The sequence below is a fragment of the Notolabrus celidotus genome, chromosome 13 (genome assembly GCF_009762535.1).
Source record: "Notolabrus celidotus isolate fNotCel1 chromosome 13, fNotCel1.pri, whole genome shotgun sequence".
Classification (NCBI taxonomy): Eukaryota; Metazoa; Chordata; class Actinopteri; order Labriformes; family Labridae; genus Notolabrus; species Notolabrus celidotus.
Window position 1 is genome coordinate 18202226 of NC_048284.1, and position 18666 is coordinate 18220891.

General features: G+C 41.1%; 1 protein-coding gene across 3 annotated transcripts in view; it reads right to left on the reverse strand.

Moving 5' to 3' along the window:
- Positions 1-4136: 4136 nt before the first annotated feature.
- Positions 4137-18666, reverse strand: part of fut8b (fucosyltransferase 8b (alpha (1,6) fucosyltransferase)) — a 122208-nt gene continuing 107678 nt past the window's right edge. For all 3 annotated transcript variants that reach the window (XM_034700002.1, XM_034699999.1, XM_034700001.1), the window contains 3 exons: positions 8864-9040; positions 8625-8775; positions 4137-5934 (listed from right to left, as the gene is read on the reverse strand). In XM_034700002.1, coding sequence (XP_034555893.1) covers positions 5596-5934; positions 8625-8775; positions 8864-9040 — 667 coding nt within the window. In that variant the 3' untranslated portion in view covers positions 4137-5595. The remainder of the gene's footprint in view (positions 5935-8624; positions 8776-8863; positions 9041-18666) is intronic.

Here is an 18666-nt window from a genome sequence, read left to right on the forward strand (position 1 = left end):
GAACCTGTTCTAACCTTTTGTCAGGTGCTTTTGTGCTGGCAGAATGTTCACAGAACTGCTTGCTCTAGCTGCACGTACAAATGACAAGGGGAACATGTAATTCATGTATTGATTCTCATCATGTTTCTGTTTGAGTGATAGGGCATATGGCATGGCAGGGTATGTAACCTAAGGCTAAAAATTATTCTGTCTTCCTCCTCCTATTTCAAGCAGTCTGATAATGAAATAATCCTCATAAACTTCATGTCCAAATTCACAGCAAGGGTCCAACAGTGAAAAACTATCTCATTCGCTTCTAATTAGAGAAGACCTCCAACTCCAAAAAGAGAGCGCAGTGGTTTAGGGGTTTAGAAAACTGTATGAAGCACGTATCTATATTGAATTCATAGAGACAGTGGATGTGTTTGCACAGTGCTTTGGTAGAGCCTGAGACAGTTTCTGTTTCCTGTATCTGTGTCTCGGCAGCACTCTATTAGAAACCCTGATTTACTGGATACACAGCAGAGATCACAGTAAAGTAGAGTATGTGTGCCAAACAAATCACCCTTTGTTCCTCTGAGTGATGATGTACTCAGCGGCCCCTCTCGGTGCCAAGAATCAGGCGTATAGAATCAGGTTTACAGTGAGGCAGGTGAACAGGCAGGGTTAAAAACACAGAGCCTATAGGAGCTAAATGAAGGCAGATTGCTTTAAGTTGATTCAAGGTAAGGAGGAGAAAGATTGACAGACTGAAAATCTTCTGTGCCTTGTGAAAAGCTGACAGCTTCTCGTTTGAGAGCTTCTCCTCAGCTTTGATGTGGGCCAGGTACCGTAGGGCAGACTTCACTTGCTACTGCTGCACCAACAGAGTGCTGATTGGAACTGGCCAGGACTACAATAATCATTTCCATTTCCTCTCCCTTTTTTTCATGAGTCAGTCAGAATTAATTCAGCTGCCCTTTACAAGATTAGAAATCCACGAGGCGATGGCGTTCCCACTTATCTCCATATGATATGAATTCCATCAGAGTTACACCGCCACAATGAAATCTTGGTCCGTGTTCTCAGATCATTAAAGGACCAGTTCAGAAGTTTTCAGGTTTGTCTTGGAGCGTCCATCTATTTCCATTAATTTCCCTGCTCAAATCAAAGGTTGGGCTGTGATGGCAGCCTAACTTCTAAAAAGTCCAGCTTTTCAGGTGTCCAACATTTTGCAGCCTCACATTGTGGATCCTGAGAAGCTAAAAAAACAAGATGAGACACGCAATCTAGTGTTCTCCATCTTCCCTACAGACGCAAACAACCTCAACTTTTTGCTTCTTGTGGTCAATACAGAAAAGCCATGGCTGTGAGTAAGTGCTGAAACATAGATTGAGCTTCGCCATTTAACATCCTCACCATAACTATTAAGTACGCCTGCATTACTACCAGGGTTCTTACATCCATTTTGAAGTAAAATTTGATGCTTTTTAGGATCTTTAAAGACCCCCATTTATATAGTTTGCTAGGTTTGGTACATTTTCCTTTTAGTCTCTGAGGATTTCTCATTGTTAAGCCCTTTTTGAATGTGGAACTCTAACCTCTAACCCATACCCTAACCCAACCATCAAACAATCTGCATCAGGGCTTAGCCAGGCCACTTTCTCTGTTCCTATTGTTAAAGCTCAACAAAAATCCGGTTCATGATTGAACTATCGATTGACAGAGAGGTCATGACACTGAGATTCAGCTCTTTTGTACCTTACTGGGCATTTCAGATAATAATCAATCAAGTGTTACACATATAGGGAAGGCTCTTTTACCTTCGTAATTAAACTAATAATAATAAGTTAGAGAACATTTCCAACATTACAATGTTCAAGTAGTGTGAATAAAACAAACACTGCACTCTCACCATTTCTTCCTTAGTGAGTAGTGAGCTTTAGCTTTAAAACTGAGCTTGAATGGTTCCCTCACTTGGGTCAGGGAAAGGACCTCAATTTTGGACTAAAATACAAGAAACTTAACAGAAACACTCTTAGCAAGTTGTTGGGCAGTGAATGACTGTGATTGGATCGGCCATGTTGGGCTCTCAGTTCATTTAAGCGACATCTGGGACTAGAACGCAGTCCACCAATTAGTGACCTTGACATTATGTGGTCAAACAACTTCAACTGCCTCTGTACAAGAGGTGTGATGTCAGTTTCACAGCTCATGCCCATGCCCTGTCTCCACCAGCTCAATATGTCAGCACCCATTGAGGCAGTGTTTCAGCTTCACATGCCACAGTGGGAGAAGATAAAGGCACGGTGTCTATGTTGATCAGTCAGTTGTTTAACCCTCCTGTTATGTTGCGGGTCAAATTGACCCTTTTTAAAATTTGATATGCCTTCCAAACCAGCTAAATGCAGCATAAAGATCTGGGCAGCATGTGACAGTAGAGGTGATTCGTGTTAATTTATCAACATCACAAAAAAAAAATTATCATCATAAAAATAAATTTCAAAATGTAAAATAAAATTAACTAAAATCTATGTCAGGTAAAATTATTGTATTCATATTTAGGGATTTCCGATGTATATAAAAAAAGTTTTAACATTCATTTTAATGAAAAACAAGTGAGTTATCCTCATTGAACCATGATCTGTGAGAATTAAAGAACACCAATGGGCATTGATTTAAATGGTTAGTAATGGAGTTAAAAATTGGATTTAAAAAATCTGATTGGGAATTTTTGGGGTTCTGACACTTTTGGATAATCGAATATGCACCGGGTCAAATTGACCCAGGAACATTACTGCTGTTCCAGAGAAACGAACATAACAGGAGGGTTAATGACAGCCTTATAGAGCTGCTAGCATGACTGCGACCCCCTTTGATCATTAATACTACAACTCATATTGGACAGATTTTCGAAAAACCCACTTTTGGGTCCCAACCAACCAGATGAGAACCATGGCTCTAAAGTAAAGCTGTGGAAAAAATGTATCCCATGATACCAAATGAAACACACTTACCTGTCAAGGCTTAGTGTGAAGTCAGAGGTCCTTTAATGGCCTTCCTGTACCATCAATTACTTCAACGACAATTACAGCACAAACACAGAGAGAGAAACCTGAATGCTCCCTTTCAAGAGCGGCGTCCAATTAACAGAATAATTAACTGAACTAACGTCTCTCTTAAGCGACTGTTACAGGCCACTGTGACAGCTAGGAGTAGTATTTTAATTAAAGTGCCCTCCAGTTAGCATGTGCGTTTATAAAGCCCATGAGGGACTCCTTCCCAGTGAAAAGAGATGTTCAATGAGCTGCTGAATGCTGCATGTGCATTGTGAACGCTTTGTCAACGTGGGCTAAATTGGTTGCGGATTTGTTGTCAGGCAAGGAGGGAGAAAAAAAAGCAATAAAACTATTACTCTCCTGAAAAGCTCATCTCCGCCACCATTGCCGCAGCTTTCCTTATGGGTGTCCAATGAAGCATGCAGATCATCGCTGAAATTAAAGAGGAATCTGTAATGAAACTCCCAGAGCCCCCTCAGTAAGGAAGTAACTAGACGGTCCATAAATAAGACACAAAGAATGAGATCATAAATGATTTAGACGTGCGAGGGAGCAGGAAACTAGAGCTGGAAGTCTGCCGGTGCTTTAATGGTGTACCTGTGTTTGGTTCCATGGGGAGAAATGGTTGGTATTTAGGGCAGAAATGTCATGTAGCTGTCATGAGGAATATTTAAATGAAGGGCGCTGATGTCTCTGTTAAAGTACTGATCGTGTGCTTGAGTTTGAAATGTAAATCAAAGACGGATTCAAGTGTTTTTGATGTGAAATGGCTTAAAAATGGATTCGTACTCTTACTGAATGATTTATAAAACAAACTACTGGTTGCTCTAATCCTGGGATGCCAAAATGATACCAATTTAAGAAGCAGGGTACTCCTTTTTATGAAGATATCAAAAGATGAACTTCAGGCGATGACTTTTCCTCTTTAAAAATAGATGGATACCCTTCTGGAAATGAGCTCTTCAAATATGAAAAAAAGCCTTGATTCTCAGTTTGCAGTGTGTGTGATGGAGTTTGAAGCATGCGCAGCCTGATTGAACGAGCAGGTGTCACCCGTTCAGAGAAGAAGGAGCAGATGGCGAACAGAATCAGACCAGACCAGAAAGGGGGGGAAAAAAATGCTGTGTTGGTTTCTCAAGTTTATTCGATCTGTGGTTATCAAAGACAATGCCCGAGAACATAAGTTATGAAAAAAGCCTTCATGATGGGGGGAGTTTGACATGACATAGCAGTATCATTTGAAAACAGAGGCATATTCTTCCTTGTTTATTTTAAAACAGCAATGTTAAAAGTAAAAAACAAATCAAAACAGATGGACAGAAGGGACAGCATAGGTGCCAAAAATAGGATATTTTCTCAGTGGAGTGCTTCTTTTTTTGGTGGACGGCTCCTGTGTCTGCGTGTGTGCGTGCACCATGAGTTCACTGTTCTCCACATAATCTTACCATTGTTCACTAGAGGTCATCAGCGGAGTGACTGGAGTTCACCATTGTTCCAAGTGCTAGGAGGGAGGGAGAGGGAGTCAGTCCCCCCTCTGTCACTGCCAGTCTCCCCCCTGTCGGCCGCCGGCCACACAAACACTTTTCAGTGAGGAGGAGAAGAAGCAGGAGGAATAAGAAAACACACACACTGCTCATCAGTTAAACCAGGCACCAGGTCGTGACATGGCCCCTTAGACTTGAACACAGGCACACTTTATCCCTCACATACATCCATCCACACTCACACTCACACACACGCACACGCACACACACTGTACAGTATACAATGCACAAGCCCCATACACACAAATTAAGACTGTTTAAAAACACTTGGTAAAAAGCACAATATGGTTTTAAAAAATTAATTGCACATGTAGACGAGATGGAGGAAGCACAGTGAGTGGAAGGAGGAGCAGCAGGAGGAGGTGTATGTGGAGGGAGGGGGATGGGGGGGGGGGGGCAGCTGTGAGCATGGCAAGAAGAGGATACAGTACATTCAGTAAACAAAAAAAAAACAGGAGAAGAAGAAAAAAATAAAGGCAAGAATAAGAATCAAAAAACCACCGAAAGGAATTAAATAAAATCAAACACTTTTTCCAGTTTGTCATTTTTTTCTCAGTCACTGATTTTGAAGCTAACTCTGGGGTGTGCCAGTCTTACAGTAGTCCCAGTCCCCGTGTCCCGGGAGAGAGAGAGAGAGAGAGAGAGCAAGCTCGGTCAGTTGTGTGGATTTTAATTGTTTTCTTGCTTTTTTTTTAAAATCAATGTTCACGTCTACATCTCTACAGACCCGACGTCAGAGCGCCAGGCGGGGGAGTAGTGGTAGGGTGCAAGTTTGCCATGACCTGACATATGCACAGGCATTTACACAAGTGCACACACACATGTTCTCTCACACAAACGACACACGCACACGCTCTCACATAAACACACAGTGCATTCTCTTTCCCACCACCCCTGGGTACAGGCTTTTTCTTTTCTCTTCAGCTTAGCGCACTAAGTACACCGCTCTCTTCTGTACAAAAAAAGCAGCCTCCTTCCCTGGAACCGGAGTCTGCGTGTTTCTCCTCTTCTTACATTTTTTTCATGTCTTCTATTTACTTCCTCTGAGAGTTGAGCAGTTTGTCCGCCTCTGGGTACATCGGGTACTTCACCGTCTCGATTTTCTCTCTGACCTTGTAGGAGGGGTAGAGGCCGGTGCGGCCCAGCTTGCGGTTGATGCCTTTGGAGTATCCGTCCCAGTGGTTGCCGGCCACGCCGATGACATCACCGGGCTCCAGGGGGATGTCCTCACTGTTGCGCGGCTGGTGTGGGTAGATGGCGATCTGGTTGTGGGCGTTTTGACCTCCGAAGTAGTAGATGTCGTCTAGAGAGTAGAAGAAGGAGGAGGCGTCTGGATGCAGCATCTGCATTAGCTCATAAGCTACACGGCACACCTGAGAGAGAAACAGAGACAGGGATTATTTTCATGGTTTGTTCTATAATTGTACATAATAATAACAAGAAATACATTTATATATCACTTTTAGCAGCTTACTCAGAGGGAGATATATAAATATGCAGAAATGACAACTCAAACAATAGGATGACAAAGACAGAAAGCCTTGTTTTTTTTATTTTACAGAGTAAAACAAGCTTAAATAAAAAAGAAAGATGGATGAAACCTCAGATGGTAAAAAATAGATAGAAAATGGAAATATAAATTAATTGAGCTAAAAAAAACGTGCATGTATTTGTCCTGATAACTCCGCTGTAAAGAGATCCTTCTATTAGAGGGACAAAAGAACTCCTCACTGACAGACAAATGCATTTCATTCCACTTCTGCTAAAACAAGAATAAAATGGGTTCCAAGACACTCACTCCACTCGGGTCCTTGAAGTGGATTAATAAACTCGGCGTGTGAGTGGGAATTATGAAGCTCACGCATGATTTTTAATGTTGGCAGGAAGCCCGTCCACTCCATGTTAAAGATGATCAAAATAATGGATGATGAATGGCATTGTAATGCGGTAGCTATAGTAAATGAGCTCATTGTTTCTCTGCTTTGTAACTTGTGAGCGATCATGAGACAATGAGTTTGTTGAAAATCACATGATTGTGATTGTTAAAGTGCTTCTCTCACTGTTCAACCTGATTGTGTCTTTTATAGCTCTGTTCATCATTTACAGTGTTATCTAAGTATTTTGTGTTAATCAGTGATCATGGCTTATTTGCAATTCTTAACCTGCAGTGCAGGTGTAAGATTTGAGGGTTATCACTGCTGGCTTATAATTATTATTATTTAAATAACAGACCTTTATTTTATATATTCCCGGAGCTTACAGAAACATCTGCTGGCCTTTTTCAGGGGCTTGAGTTTTACTGCAATCAGGTGACCTAAGCATGAAAGCCCAGTCACTTGACAACATGTGGTCACACTTAGGTCATATGACAACAAATAATGGACAGTGAAATGTGTCACTCAGTGAGAATATCTGCTGTGGAATAAAACAAAAAAAGGGGGTTTTCTTCATTGTGCTGAAAACTGTCTCAGCTGGCAACTTCCCCCCTCACTGATGTTCCATTAAAATTGACATTAAAGACACAGTAAGTGAAGTGGCTGATGATCTTGTTTTAATTTATAGATCATATAGTGGCATGTTTGTAACTTTCATAACCAGTTACAAACATCACCCAAAGTTCTGATGTGAGAGTCAGGGCATCACACGCACTTTTAATATTTTAATTTCTATCTAATAAGTGGGCTGTGTCTTATTCACCGGTGCGACTAATATTATTTAATTGCGCGATGGTGTTTCACCAAGAAGATACTAGCTAAAGCCTTGCCACAAAGCAGCAACCTAGAACTGAAGCCGATGTGGAAGTGCTAAAAACTGTAGTTCCTCGAGTGTCCACTAGAGGCTAGCTCTGGAAGTTACACAACCACATACACACCCATTCAAAAAACACAATCTTTACAGCAAAAATAAACATGTTTACAGCCTGGTACAAAAAACACTTTTGGTCTGTATGGCTGATTTCTCTATCGGCTAACACTGTGCAGGGGGTTAATTCATTTTTAAGTCAGTAGTTTAGAAGATATTAAGATTACTAGATATGCATAATAAGAGGCACAGCTGACTTGACTGACAGGTGGGCACACCATAGCTGTTAGCGAAAAGGCTCAAAGCCCGCTTCAACTCCATCTCTTTGCCTCAAGCTTCATCGACAGAAGTTAGGTTGAGTCAGCATTTCCAATATGGCAACCACGGACGATGTGCTTCAAGACTCTGCTTCAGAAACAAATGGGTGACATCACGGAGACTACGTCCTTTTATTATACAGTCTTCGTTTGACGCTGACATGTGCTGCCATCATCCAACTGCAGAAGACCTGACATGATTGAAAATACCCATTTATTGTCTACTTCAATGAATAGGGACTGATGGCAACGCAGACTAAGCAGGCGGTATCATTTTTTGACAGCTTTTCTCTCTCATTATGTCACGATCATGCATTTATAGAAAACTTAGGCACACCACGAAGTAAATCAATCATGTTGATTGTTGGTTTGATTGACAAGTCTTCTCAAATTAAGATAAGTGCCTAGCAGAGGTGGGTGGTGCAACTGCAGTCATGAGCAGTAGGTTTGCACATTACACCTGTCAAAGTGAGTGTAGGCTGAGCTACCGCATCGATAGTTAGGATGATTGTAAACTCCACATGGCACAAACAGATGGTATGAGAAAGAACTTCACAGCTGCACAGAAGCTGTATGTTATGGACTTTGCTGAATGCAATTGAAGTTGTAATGTAGCTTCAACTCGTGAAACATATGCTCTGATTTTACATTAGTTGCATGTCAATGAGGTCTTCAGGGAATCACTGCATACCAGTGAGGATCACTATTTGAAAAGACAGGGGTGCGTTTTTTAACAGGAATCAAAACATTAGCAGTTTTACTCCACTTCCATGGCCCCCCGTCTCCCTGATGGTTAACATTTAAATCCAATTGAGCTTCATGTCAGTGTGCACTGCTTTCATCCCTGCATCAAACCCATCCCAAACTGCAGGTTTATCCCACACACTTAAAAAAACAGCACTTCAGCTGGCCTCTAAATGTGGCTGGAGGAGTGAGGAACTGACCTGCGAGGAGAAGGTGCACACCAGGAAGTCAGTCTGAGACAGGAAGTGGATGTCAAGGATGACTCCTCTCAGCGAGTTCTCAGTGTAACGATTATGAAGGCCAGCTGACCATGAGATGGAGTTATCACTTATGAACTCGTAGTCTGGATACCTGGAGGAGAGATTGGCTTGAGTGAGATAAAATGTCGAGGCAAGAGAAGGTCAAGTGAAGATGTTAAAACACTTAAGAGGTCACTGACTTGGTCTTAGCTTCCTGCAGCAGCGAGGGATCGTCAGTTGCCAGGTAAACTCGTTTCTTGTCGACGTGGACGCGTCGGGCCAGAAGCTGGAACTGCTCCTCCACATGCAGCATGTACTCCTCGATGGGGTGGAAGGCCGCCTCCGTCCCCACTTTATCCGTCCTCCTCACGTGGACTCTGCAGTCACACAAATACAGACACAGACAAGGGGATGAGTCTTTTGTTGCACAACTGCATTTTATTTCAGCTTTTCGTTCGGTTTCTCATCATTTTTAATTACTGTTGTGCTGATTTTTGGACCTCTGCACTCCAAACTAGTCGTCAGCTTTAACACACTTATAATAGTGGCCCTCGTTCTTTCAGAACAAAACATCCAGCAGTGTGTTTGGACTGTATGAGCTTTTCCATCAGCGTAATAACAGTTGAAGTGCATTCTCCCTTTTCTTTATTTCTACTGCAATAACTGGAAAGTGCTGCAGCTCTTTGACAACCATTTATGGTGACCTTTTCCGCTCTAGATCCTCTACCTGCACAAAAGAAACCTTGAGCTGCATAATGTGCAGTGAAAGGTGCGGATATACTGCAAGTGGCCTCACAAAGCAGACTCAAATGGACCAAAAGTACAAGCCAAATTGTCTTTCTTACTAAGTTATTGGTCAACACAACCACAACACCCCTCTTCTTGCTGCAGTTGTTTTAGGATGCGGCAAAGCAGCGGTTTGCCTGTTAGGCAGCACTTTAGTGGCCTGCAATACAGTTTAATATAAAGCACCTATGCATTACATTGCTGTGTTTAGATAGCAGGACATCAATGAGGCTTGCAAAGTTAAACTGTCTTGCGTGGTAATGAGATTATTCAAGTGTGAGACTTTAAACTCCAAGAGGTCTGTGACAGCTGGGGAGCTGAGCTGCAAAATCCATCAGCAGGTTTTTAGTTGGTCACTACAAAAAACAAACAAATAAATCTGATATAGAAGTGATTAAACCACAGTAAGAATTGGATTCTAACCAAGCGTATTGCGAGGGATAACCTTCACTTAAAAAAGGTTAATATCCCTTTAACAATTTTAAAGTTGAAAGATTTGAGACCTTACATTTGTTCCATCAAGTGCTCTTCCATTGGGCTGCAAGAACTTCTTGTTTCACACCATTAAGAATGTTTGTGCATGTGTACAGTTCAATAAGCTGGAGATCTACTGGTAGACTTTAAAGTTAGGCTGGGAAATTGTACTTCTTGCAGTTTATCAATGATCTAGTCGTACCAAACGCCTCTTTCTCAGTGTCCAAGGTAAGCCTGCACGTCATCCTGAACTAACAATGTTAACAGTGAGCAGACAACGGCAAGCAGCCAAGATAAAGATGGTGAAGGAGATATTCACTCACCCTCTTAGGAATAAATCAGCTGAGTGGAAAAGACGGGTCATCGGAAGACACGTGACACGCCAAAAATGTCATTACAAGACGAAATCTACAGAAAACATGACAACCCGGACGAGCACCTGAAAAAACCTGTAGTATCAATCCCCAGGCTAATGCTAGCTTTACATTATGTGCTGCTGCCTGTTCACAACTGACCGACCTCTTTCCATTAAAGCTGAAGTGAACTCCAAATAAGCGATGAGTTAAACATCTGACATTCCACTTTTGTACAGAAGTCTTAAATAACTGGAAACCACCGAGCACAGCACATACAAACAGAACCTTGTTAATTCAAGGTGCTGAAACAGAAATGTGCACAGCTATGTTCATAGCTTAGGGGTAATCAGAGGCCATCAATGTTAAATGATCAAAAATCTTTGCTTTTCATCTGAAAGATGTATTTTTTCTTAAAGTTCAGTTCTATAAGTCATCGCAGACTTTATGATATTTGCAAATAGTTTACTATTGCTTACATTTTTTGATTGTATTATATGTCCCTGATGAATCGGATCAAATTGAATCAAGCCTAATCGAATCGTTTTAAATCCAATTAAATCAAATCACTTCAAGTTAAGTCATGGCAGAGTTTATGATATCGGCAAATAGTTTACTATTGTCTTAAGCATATGATCATGTTAAATGGGTAAATAATAACTTTAAACTAACTTAAGTCTCCTGATGAATCATATTGAATCAAATCGTTTTGAATTGAATCGAATCGAATGAAATGAAATGAAATGAAATGAAATGAAATCAAATCAAATCAAATCAAACCACTTCAAGTTATGTCATGGCAGACTTTATAATACCGGCAAATAGTTAACTATCGTTGGAAGAATGTATACAATGGTGTGCCGTGATGAAACAGGTGATTGAAACCCTTGTCGGACAGTGTTTTCAGATATCAAAGATATCTTTCTCTGGTTCATCCAAACTTTTTTTCTGGAATTAAAAGAAGAATGTGTGGACCCATAGAACATATTCTTATTCACAGGATCAACAGCTATTAAAACTATTGTGTTGTAGTCATAGACTGTAAAAAATATGGACGTAGTATCCGTGACTTCACCCATCTGTTCCTGAGAGCTGTTTTGAAGCAAATCGACGGCAGCAGCCATATTGGTAATGCGGAACTCAACTAGGCAGAGTGTGACGTAGTGTGAGTCTCTTAGCCAATGGCTGTGTGTTCCCGACCGGGATTCACGTCAGTCATGTCCTTATTTGGGCAAAACTCATAATCTTAATATCTTCTTAACCGTCACGTTAGAAAAAAATTCACCCCCCGTACAGTGTGTGCCATTAGAGAGATTAGCGTTGTAGGGCCAAGCCGTTTTATGAACCAGGCTGTAAACATGTTTATTAATGCTGCAAAGATCGTCTTTTTCCCATTCATATCTATGTGGTTTCCGGTGTTTCTGCAGCCAGCCTCAAGCGGATTTTCGATGTATTGCAGTTTATATCACTTCCGCATTGGCTTCATCGTTTGAGACCGGAGTTTGCTTGCAAAATTATTTATTCATATTGGGATTTTTATTCCATGTCTTTTATTGATGCATGTTTTACCATTTAAAAAAAATGTTCCAACAGCACTTTCATTTTATCAATACAAAGTCTGCAAAAGAGGCAGCACTTGAGCTTGAATGTTATATTTTGGAAATCTTTCTGTTGTGGATGTCAAAAGCAAACAAAGGAAATAGAAGACATAAGAGAAGAGGAAGAAAGATAACTGTAGCTGAGAGAAGTTTAAGGCATGAAGTGAGCTTGAAAGTGGAACAGAAAGAGAAATAACCAACACATAATCCTGTTTTTTTTTCTTGTGTCCTTGCCACTACTCTTAGTAAGCAAGGACAGAGAGATGGTGCTTTCACCGCATATACGTTTCAGAAAGAAAGAAAGAGAGAGAGGAGCTTTTAGAGCAGAACAAAGAGAGGCAGGGGCAGAAATAGTTCCTCGCCTGACACAGAGGCATCCCTCAAACTGATGGATGCTGAAACACTATTTTATTTCATCCTGACCTATTAAATTATAAATCTGACAAACCACAGCTGCATTTGGACTTCTGGCCTAGAGGAGCAAATTAGATTTCAAAATAAGAGGAAAAAGTATATATTTTTTGACCTCCATGAAAACGAACACTCAAAATTTATAAAGCTTTCTACTGGTCACCACAACTAATCGACTCCAAAGCCTTTTTAAGATGCTTTGGTCAAAATCTTCAGTCTGATACTTTCCAGGATTTTATACTTCTTTACTTTTTTAACATCAAGCACCAATGAGAGAGATAACCTCCCCTACATCTTTGTTGTGTTGAGTTTAGAGATTTTGTGTTGTTTTTTATTAACTTTTAGCACTACAATTACTTGAAAGAGCTCTATAAATGATGGATATTGCATCATATTTTGGACAAAAACTTGTTCATTCAAAAGAGAAGCTGCTCTCAGTCGGGAACAGGTCAGCATTGTTCACTACATACCTGAACAGCTGAAATGGATTTAAGCTTCAGGGCTGGAGCAAAGGTAATGGCTAAGCTAACGGTGAAGCAATGGAAGTACAAGCCCTCTATTTCACCAACAGTTAAGGGAAATATGAACTTTCCCCCCCAGCAAGACCAACAAGCTGGTCGCCCTTGGTAAGGACTGACAGGACATGCAGGCACACAGGGAGTTTACCTTTGCCCTCTGAAACATGGCTAACAGAAAACACCTCAGGCCCTAACGTGGACCTACTGGATTCATCACAATGAGAGCGGCAGGGGCGCAAAATGCAGTGGCACAGAGGAAAGGGACTTGCACTCTTTTGTGAGAAAGTTGAAAAGCGGGACAAGTAAATAAAAGCAACAGCCAGAGGTTAAGAAAAAGTGAATAAAGAAGCTGAACCTTCCACAACTTCTACCACTTGCCAGTGATCAATCAGTAAGCAGTGAGGGGACCCGCTGCAGAAATAGTCCCTTTATTTTCGCAGCAAATAAAAAGCCAAAGAATGGAGAGAAGAATAGTGAGTGAGTGTGTTGCAGGGGTGTCGGAGCCTTTCATTCGCTCTCTGTCTCTGTGATCAGACAGAGGTCCTGACTCCGTCCTTTGTCAGGGTCCCTCTCCTGCTTCCTCGCTTCTTTCATGTCTGCTGCTTTTTTTCCTCTTTTTTGTCTTGCCCTTTTCTCTCTTCATCACCAAAGCATTGCTTCGCTCTTAGCCATCCCCCTCCCTCTTTCTCTCGTTCTCATCCCTCCCTCCACCAGCACTCTCCCACACTACAGCCTCAATAATTCAATTCATTTCTCTCTATTCATACAGTTTGGGGAAAGGCAGGGTAATCCTCACTGTGGGCGTAAAAGCACACATCAAACACTCCCACACTCGACACAGCAAGTGCTGATTCTGGCAGATTGTGACAATAACTTACATTAGTGCCCCGCGTTCCTATCAGCTGGATTTCAAGAAGAAAACAGCAACTCTGGGCAATTTGGCTTCTTAACAGTCGACGTCATTAGCATTTACATCTCTACAAAATAACTCATAACACACCAGTCAGATCTAGATGCTAGGCAACAAACAATCTGACATCAAAACATGTCAAAGTTATTTTTAAAATCTAGCTTTACTTTGCATTGTTGCAGGTGGGTGTTGAATTAAATGAAAGGCTGTCATAAAGTGTCTTAAAAACATAAAGTCATAAAGTCATCTTCAAAGAACAATGATTACAGCTTGTTTCTTTACAGGTGATGCAAGCTTGAATTAAAATGTGGCATACTTTAATAACTAAGATTTTATTTATAAAAACATCTAAATGTACGTGTTTTTGCAAAGCTGCCATTCAGTTTCAAACTGTTTTTTATCCATGTAGTCGTCATCTACTTTATCTCTGCTGCTTTGGAAAGATGTCAACATCCATTGCAATCTTAAAACTCATCTCCTTTTGTCTAAAAAGGATACATGGGAATGATATTGTACTTTTTGGGTGTTCCAGTGTTGCCAACTGTTAAAGATAAATGTTGCATAACTTACAAAGCAATCATGTCCAAATCAAAAGAGAAGCACAAGTGCTGTTATTTCTTGGTTCATTACATCCCCTGTAGAAGTGCCTGTTTATCTGTTTCCAGCGGGTCTCAGTTTCACTGTACATAGTAAACTACACTGAAGCAACATTCTGGTTAAAATGGAAAGGGAAAACCATTCAGCCTGATAGCAATCTGGCGATATTTGGCTGCTCAGACAGGACGAGGGCCCTCTCTCCCCATCAGAAACAGGCCCTTAATACAGGCATGGTTGCAGTTAAAAAAAAAATTACTTCATTGGAAGTCTCCGGTGTCCCCATGTTTCAGGAGATGGCTCAATGAAATGCGCTCTATAGTTAAGATGGAACAAACTCGCTGGGAAAGACATAACTCATATAACTACTTTCTAAAAGTTTGAAAGCCATTTCTGTTGTTTGATGAGACCTAACTATGTTACTCATAATCTTTGCTGCTATTATAATAATGTATGTATGTGTATGTACATTATAATGTAGTAATGTAAGGCATGTGCTTTTTCTGTATTTTAATCAACAATTTGACTGTCCCACCCAATTTTTTTATTATGATTATTTTATTCCTTACTATTAACATAGTGTCTGTACTTGTACTATTATTAACGGGTTTTTTTGGTGTGTGTGTGTGTGTTTTCTGTTGGTGTTCTCTTTTGTTGTTTATTTATTTATTTATCTATTTTAGTAAGTAATGGTTGTTAGTCCATGGAATCATTTGGAAGCAGGGGTAGCCTTCCTTTCTTTTGTAGATGTCGCTATTGTTAGCATCTGAGGACTATCTGTGGATCCTTTAGATCTGCAACACCCTGCCTGTGTTATTTTTCATGGTGTCTTGTGTCTACTGTGTGTGAGTGTGTATATGTTAAGAAAACAAAAATATCACATATAAAATATTCAAAAAATAGATAAAAATGGAAAGGGTAAATAGACTGTTTATGTAGTGCTTTCTCTAGTCTTCTGACCACTCAAAGAGCTTTAACATTACATGTCACATCCATTCATTCACACCACATTCACACACTGATGGCAGAGGCTGCTATTCACAGATCGATGATCTTGGATTGAACCCCCTGACCTTGCCCCCCGCAATATCTTAGAAAGTCCATTAATAAAAGAAAGCAAGGGTTTGTTTCTCATTATGCACCACAGGTGATCTAAATTTGGAAACTCCAGATTTAGCAGCAAGCTACATTTTTTAAGTCATGACAGCTCCATGTTATTGATTTTTTCAAGGTTCCTTTTTTAATCCAGTGTTTGACTGTGACAAAAATATATACAAAATAAACTGTAAGCCTTATTCATACAGGACAGACCTCTCACAAGACATTATAAAATATATATAGCAGACCCGGCACTTGGCAACCACATAATAATGCTGCTCTTGTACCTGCAACAGAGGCAGTAACTCTACTTTCCCCTTCTCTCAAACTGTATTTCTCTCTTTCTCTTTCTCTTTCTCTTTCTCTTTCTCTCTCTCTTTCTCTCTCTCTCAGCATCAGGAAGCATTAAAAAGTGGCAGGATGGAGCTGTGCTGAGAGCAGCTTTTAGTCAGTGGCTTCCAGCCTCCCTGCAGCTCATGTCCTGAGGGAGCAGCAGCAGGGGAGGGAGTGGTGGAGGCAGTGATGACTGACAGTGGGTGGGGGTCAGACGGCGGTTGCTGGATGCTCTTGGGACAAGCTGCCTTGCTATCCCCTCTTTGCTCTCTCTCCATCAACCCCTGCATCTCCCATTTTTTCCTACATTGACACTATGGACTCTTTTCAACCTGCCTTTTATATCTCAACCACCCCTACACACACTTTTTTCGTACACACTCTTATATATATATATATATCACCTTCCCCCTTGGTGCTGATAGAGGCACACAGGCACTTTGTTGCTACATCAGTGCAGGGAGAAATGGAAGTATCAAGAGCTTACAAGGGAGGGGAAAAAAGGGATGAAAACTTTGTTCTACCCAGCACTTCATTTCAATAACCCTTTCCCCTGTGGCATGAGGGTAGAAATGGGTGTGTGGAGGAGGAGGGATGGAGTGGGAAACACAAGGAACAGCGGTAGAGATGTGTGTAAAACTAAGAGAGCGAGAGGGCTGTGGGTAGGGATGTGTGCCTGGGGAACGTGAGGGAGAGGTGAGTGTGAAATATAAAAATTTGAACAATCTCGAAGCAGGATGAACAAATGAAGATGAAGATTGAAAAAGTTGGGATGAGTCAGAAAAAATAAAAAACTGGGGGAAAAAGGGGGAGGAGAGCGAAAGAAGGCTGGTAGAACAGAGACAGCAGCTGCCAGGGTGATGAAAGGCAGAGAGGTAACAACCAAAGAGAAGAGCACCTGAGAAAAGACGGAATAGAAATAGGGAGAGAGCATAAGATGAGAGAAAGAGAACCCAAGCAGAGCAGGACAGGAAAAAGCAAGGAAGAAGAGCGCTGATCGCTCACAGCAAAATTTTAAGAAGAAGGTGAGAATAAGAGGAGTTTTGAAGGGCAGGAAGCCGGCACAGAGACTGTGAACATATGGATGTGAGAGATATGAAGGGGATGACAGAAGTAAACCGGGCTAACTTCACAAACGATCACAAAATAATTCTTGGCGTTAGCAGGCGGTTGGAGTCAGCCTCATGGGACGGAGCGGAAACTTTTAGACAATCTCAGCAAAGCACCTGAAAGTCGTGTCTTATACCCAGGGATGTGAGTGGTAAAGGACAAAATGCAGAATCTTGATACTGATAAACCTGGGAGGAGGGGGTGCGAGAAAGTTTCAGACAGACAGAGCAAGCAAGTAACCATTGCAACTCAGTTGCACCTGCGAGACAGAGAAACAGAGAGAGGGACACAGCTGCTGCTGATAACATTAAGCAGCATGCAGGCTGAGAAGTGACAATTTCCCAATGATCAAGTTAGATATTGCCAATTTTCTGAACACATATAAAATGGCGGAGCCACACAGATTTGACTTAGGTGGCCAAACTGGGGCACTGACTGTTGAAGGGTTGGCCAGGCGTGGAAAACATTAGGGGCTTACCCCAAACCTAGGAGGGTTACATCCAATAATCACATCTACTTTAACTTCTTTTTTATAAAATAATTGTCAGTGTCAACATTTAAATCTGCTAAACTGAACTCTATTAGGACCCAAAATGAAGATGATTGTCAAAAGTCAAAGCATCAAAAAAATTAATATTCAAATCCACAGAAATTACTGTCTCTGCAGCTCCGCCACTGCACATATACTGTGGTTACCCAGCTCTAGACCTCCGTGAGATCAAAGCTGGTTACAGTCTTTGTTAGGAAGTCACATGTAAACAATGTGCATTTCAAAACCAGATCATATTTTATTAGCACAGCATGGTTTGCTTATCTCAGCTGGTGGCTAACAGCATAGTGTACCTTGAACACACGCTCAGCCTGCAAACTGCAACTGCAAACATTAGCATGAATACTTGGAGATAGAAAGTACAATCAGATTTTAGTCGTCCCCAAAAAATGACTCATGATTTCCCTCGACAGCTTATAACTTATCCAATGTATTGTTACAGATTTTCATGATTCATGTGGGTCACCTCATCAGTTTGGAAAACCATGAATGTCAGATTTATTTAGAAGAATCAGAACCCTGTATTCTTATCAAGACTTATAGCTAACCAGTCATTTTGCAGTGTCCTTATATAGTTTATCTCCATCCACCTGCAGGAGCAAGTTTGTCAAACTCTGTCCATTACTCCTTCTATCCCTCTGTTTCTGCCTAGCTAATTTCAACCAGTACACTGAGTCAACCAACGAGTTGAGGTTTCTGTCTGTTTAATGGAAGCCAATTTTTGCTACTATTGACAAGAGCTTGCCCATTGCAGTTTAACATTTGGCCGTTGTGGATAATCACAGAGTATAGACTAGACCTGCTCCAAACGTGAAGTGTGATGAGGTTATTTTTAGTGATTCGGCGCTATATTCATGGAAATTGGTGGGTTGATTGAAAACTCTCCACAGCCCTATTTTTGTCAGGTGTGAGACGCTGATAGTTGGAATTATTTATGAGTCAAGAGAAGCTGTCAATAAGCACCCAAATGTTAATTGATGGGTGCCTGAGAAGGTCACAGAGAAAAAACAAACGCGTAAATAAACCGCTAAATGTGTCAGACCAATTCATCAGAGGCTGCTATCAAAAGTGGCTAACGGTACTGGGAATTCATGCACTCCCCCAAAGGAAGAGATAGCCCTCATGGGAACTGAGAACCTCGCACTGATGAATTCTTTCCAATCATGTTGCACTGGGAACGACAAATCCCAAGTCAGCTTGAAGCCGGAGAGCAGAATCTCTAGAGGCAAAACAATACCGAGACAATATCAACAGCTGTAATCAGACCT